General features: G+C 39.2%; 1 protein-coding gene across 11 annotated transcripts in view; it reads left to right on the top strand.

Moving 5' to 3' along the window:
• Positions 1-938: 938 nt before the first annotated feature.
• The window catches only part of plekha7b (pleckstrin homology domain containing, family A member 7b), a 76893-nt gene continuing 72898 nt past the window's right edge, over positions 939-4933 (top strand). For 10 of the 11 annotated variants that reach the window (XM_030130981.1, XM_030130975.1, XM_030130974.1 and 7 more), the window contains exons 1-3: positions 946-1064; positions 1174-1250; positions 1340-1397. In XM_030130981.1, the coding sequence (XP_029986841.1) occupies positions 982-1064; positions 1174-1250; positions 1340-1397 (218 nt within the window). In that variant the 5' untranslated portion in view covers positions 946-981. Of the gene's footprint in view, positions 1065-1173; positions 1251-1339; positions 1398-4933 lie in introns of all 11 variants that reach the window. The other variant, XM_030130979.1, reaches the window with a different exon arrangement.

The following is a 4933-nucleotide window of genomic DNA, read 5'->3' as shown; positions in this document are numbered from 1 at the left end:
TCACACCTACGGCCCCTCTGACCACCACCAAACATTCACACGCATTCATACACCAGTGTGAGTGGCACTGGAGGCAAGGAGGGTGAAGTGTCTTGCCCATGGACACAACAGCACATGGACAGAGAGGGACTGCCAACCCTTTGGTTATTGGACAACCTGCTCTACCACCTGAGCTATGGCCGCCCATATATATATATATATATATATATATATATATATATATATATATATATATATATATATATATATATATATATCGTTTTTGTTTTTATGACTCCTGCTGAAAAACTTATGGGAAAATATCTTTTAATTAGTTTTGGTTTTCATTTTATTTTCATCTATCTATCTATCTATCTATCTATCTATCTATCTATCTATCTATCTATCTATCTATCTATCTGTCTGTCTGTCTGTCTGTCTGTCTGTCTGTCTGTCTGCCTGCCTGCCTGTCTATGACTCCAGCTGGTTTGGGAAATAAAAACTAGTTTGGAAGTTATTTTTTAGTCAGTTTCATTCATTTGTATTCATTTATTAATTTATTTATTTATTCATTCAAAGAGAACTCAAAACCTCAATCAGTCGAAATGTGGCACAAATAGAGAACTACTCATATATTCTCTCTACACACAGATATTTGATTACACACAGACTAAATGTACCTAAAACAGAATGCTGGTCCGTCCCATCAGCCCCGGGTGTTGGTTCCTCTTCACCCTGGGGACTACACCTACTCTCCTCCGCAGTGGACTTCCTTTATTATTCCGCTGTAGCAGAATGGTTGTGGATTATCGGAACAGGTTAGTCCGTGTGTTCGACACCCAAACCGAGTGACGGTCGGAAGTCTGCTGTGCACTTTGGCATTCTTCCCCTTTAAAAGTATGCAGCCCTAGCGGTGGTTATTATCCGGACTCCCTGGAAAAGTCTGCGGAGAGGGAGAGAGAGAGGGAAGGGGGGGACGAGCCGAGCAGGAGACCAGAGATCATGGCGGCACCTCTCGGACGGGACACCCTACCTGACCACTGGTCTTACGGAGTTTGTAGAGACGGTCGGGTTTTCTTTATCAAGTAAGCGGCTATAACTATTAACACGTGGTTAGTTCAGGGACATGACGGTGCTACCAACAGGGGTTTTTATGCTTGTATTATCGGTCAGTAACAGGTGTCTTTCTTGCAGTGATAAAACTCATACTACTACTTGGCTACATCCACGCACCGGCGAACCTGTTAACTCGGGACACATGATACGTTCAGGTACGCGACAAACTGTGAGATTTTTTTTGCGGGACATCGGGGGACATTTCTGCTGCAGTGTGTTTTCGCTCAATGTGTTTTTGTTATAGATCTGCCCAGAGGATGGGAAGAGGGCTTTACGGACGAAGGAGCCAGCTACTTCATCAAGTGAGTGGCACACGCATTGTTGCATTGTTTGACCGTGCAAAATGTGATCCTGGTTAAATGTAGTTGTTGTTGTTGTTAAAGTGTGTGTGAAATGCTCAGTTGTACTCCTTGCTGCCATTGTGCAGGTCTGTGATCCGACCTACAACCGCCCAAAACCCTGTTAGAACTAGATTAAAAGACCGCCCAGTAAATAAATACATCCATAAACTGACAAATGACACACTAACATATGGATTAACTCACCCTGGTCTCATTGCAGTAGGTGAAAGCAATTATCTGTGCCTTCATTGTGCAGGGAAAGTGGCAGTGCCTTAGCAGGACAGGAGGAAGGCTATTAAAATTCTCCTCACATCCTCCATGCAGGACCTCTACTCTCTCCATTAGATAGGTGTACAGCAGAGAGAGAGAGAGAGAGAGAGTGTGTGTGTGTGTGTGTGTGTGTGTGTGTGTGTGTGTGTGTGAAGCAGTGAGACTGTAAAGGTTGCAGGAGGGGTGTGACCATGTAGTGACAGAGATGTATGACATGATTGCATTATTGAAGCAAAGAGGACAGAATTTCCAAAGTCGCAAATGGAATTATGAAGTTGTTTTGTCTACATTTTGTACGTCCTTCCTCTTTAAAAAAAACCATACACTGTTCCTGCTGTTTAGACCGGCGTAATATGAGCAAAATCTGATGTTTAATAATATTCAAGATGATACAGGAGACAGGATGCAAATCTTGCGCATACACTGAAGACCCAGACATCATTTTGAATGCAGGGAAATCTGAGGGATTCCAGATGTTCTCACAGTCAACATATGCATGAAGTTTGATAAACATCGATGAAGCTATTCATTGGTGACACATACTAATGGGCATGTGTGAAATCAACACCTTGTTTGTCTTCGGTAAAACTATCTTGGCAGACACATGTTAATTTGAGACTGTCTAATGACTGAATATGTGTCTGGTGTATCCATCTGACAGGTCAGATGTTTGAAGTTTTGTCTGGATTTCATATGCCCTCTGTAAAAACTATACACTATTCCTACTTACTTACTTACTTACCTACTAGTATTTAGAGCTGCACAATATGAGCAAAATGTGATGTTTACAGGGTTCCCATGGGGTCTTAAGAAGTCTAGAATTTACAAGTCTGCATTTAATACCTTAAAAAAATTCTTTAAAAGCTATTAAATTTGATATAGTAGGTCTTAAGTTATGTTGCCATAAACTTGTTGGCTGTATTGTGTTTAAATGTATCTGGAAATATTTAAGCTTGAAATAAAGTAATGTTAGCTGACTCAGTTCCACCCATTCCAACCTGACAATTTATATTGAAATTAGGAGTCAATTATGGCTAACTTTGCAGCCCCCGGAGAGAAATTACTTGAAACGACGAGAATCAAGGCGTCGGAGTAAATAAGCCTAAATACATTTTCCTAAATTCTAGGAGTTACAAATTTTTTGCCAGTATGGCTGTGAAATAGGCTGTGAAATTGGCATTAAATTCTGTTCTAAGTAGTCTTAAAAAGTCTTAAATTTAACTTGTAGAAACCTGTAGGAACCCTGTTGATAATATTGATGATGATACAAGAGAAAGAACGCAAACCCACTGTATGCAGTAAAGACCCAGACATCTTCATTTTCAACATTAAAGATAAATACAGGAAAATCTAAAGGATCCCAGATGTTCTCGGAGTCCATATCTGTATGAAGTTTGGTAAACACTGGTGTATTCACTGATAATACATACTATTGGGCACATGTGAAAACAACTCCTTCACAGTCACCAAATTGACATCAGTTAATCTGAGTTTATCTGATGACTGAATGCATGGCCGGTGTATCCATCTGATAGTTCAGATGTTTCCATGCTGGACTGTGAAAGGATGGGATTTGTAGATAAAATATTTCAGATGTTTCTTATTCATTACAAACCAGGCAGTTCTTTTATGGTGTGTTTACTGCACATTCATCGTCATAATACAATGATGGTGAAAATGCAATGCACTACAAAGGAAATAAAATGAGGTCAGCTTTATTGAATCTGTCAGGAAATTTCATTGTTCAGTAGCTTCAATGAATAAATAAGAATAGGTAGATTAAAACAAGTGATGTAATGTAGGATTCAGATTGAAATGTAGTTAAAAAGGACAAACAGGTCGAAGAAACCAAACTGCCATATGATCACATCAAGATGTCTCTGAAGCATTCGTGAAATCCTCTGTGTATTATGTCCATTCTTTCATCTGATATACCATGATTGCTTCTCTGCCGTCTCGTCTGTGGCTGTCAGTATTTATTGAAGTGATTTTGTGAGGGAAACCAGGACACAACAGTAACCCGCAAATGATGCTGCAACCAATCTGATAAGTCAAGCTAACAATGACAAACAGAGAGCCTACTGTAAAACAAAGTGGAGACATAAATTCTTAGTGGGGCTGGATCATTCTGACTCCTCCCACTGCTTGCTTAAGGTTTTGTGTTTCCTCTACCCATAGTCGTGGCCTTTTTAGTTTGCCTCATTTGTCCCAGACAGGAGGCCAGTATAGAGGGGTTTATATGCCCAAAGCTGCAGTCTTTCTGAAGTTGGTAGTAACCAATAAGAGGTGTTTTCCAACCACATGCAGTGCTCTGTGCAGACATCAGTGTAATTCCAATAGACACCTACTTTGAAGACAGACTTCTTTTTCCCAGTGTAACGCAGATCCATTACAATAGCTGTCTAAAGAAAGTCACAGATTACATATAATGAACACAGGTTGCACCGAGCCTCACAAATGGATTTTAACGCCACCTAACAACAGAGATGTGGGCTTTTAAATTGCACATAAAATGCTTTCAGCTGACAAATTTGTTGGTCCTGACACTTACATTGTGTGTTGAATAAAGGTCTTTGTGTTTCCGTCATCCACTTGTTTTTTTTTTTTTTTACTGTGGAAAAAGGGAGAACAATACACTAGTGAATTTGTGTGATATATGGAGGCCTAAATGTCAAGGATGTTAAATCAGTCAACTACTTGTGGCCCGTTTGGCTTGGTGGAAGGATCCTGTTTTGGTCCTGCTCCCTGCTCGTTTCTTTGTTTTTGAGGGATAATATCTTGGAGTCAGTCAGGGGACAGGAACAGAATGCAGTGCAGTGTAATGTTGTGCCAGTGTAAATGGGCTTTGTGTTAAACAAATTGAGCTAAATCTGTCACAGCATGATGATATGTGAGATTTATGACAGTATACAGAGTAACTTTTACTGGTCTTGGAAAATGTAAACTTATAATCATGCATGTCACTTAAAATATAACATTCATGATAGATTATAGTTATTTTTACTTATTGTATGATCACAATATTTATGTGTATATAAGCCATCTAAGGCATAAACATGTAGACATATACAGCTCTGGAAAAAAAAGAGACCACTGCAAAATTATCACTTTCTCTTATTTTACCTTTTATAGGTATGTGTTTGAGTAAAATGAACATTTTTGTTTTATTCTCTAAACTACTGACAACATTTCTCCCAAATTCCAAATAAAAATATTCTTATTTAGAG

Source organism: Sphaeramia orbicularis, chromosome 3 (genome assembly GCF_902148855.1).
Source record: "Sphaeramia orbicularis chromosome 3, fSphaOr1.1, whole genome shotgun sequence".
NCBI classification, from domain to species: Eukaryota; Metazoa; Chordata; class Actinopteri; order Kurtiformes; family Apogonidae; genus Sphaeramia; species Sphaeramia orbicularis.
The sequence above is the reverse complement of the archived record's forward strand: the minus strand, read 5'-3'. Positions and strand labels throughout refer to the sequence as shown.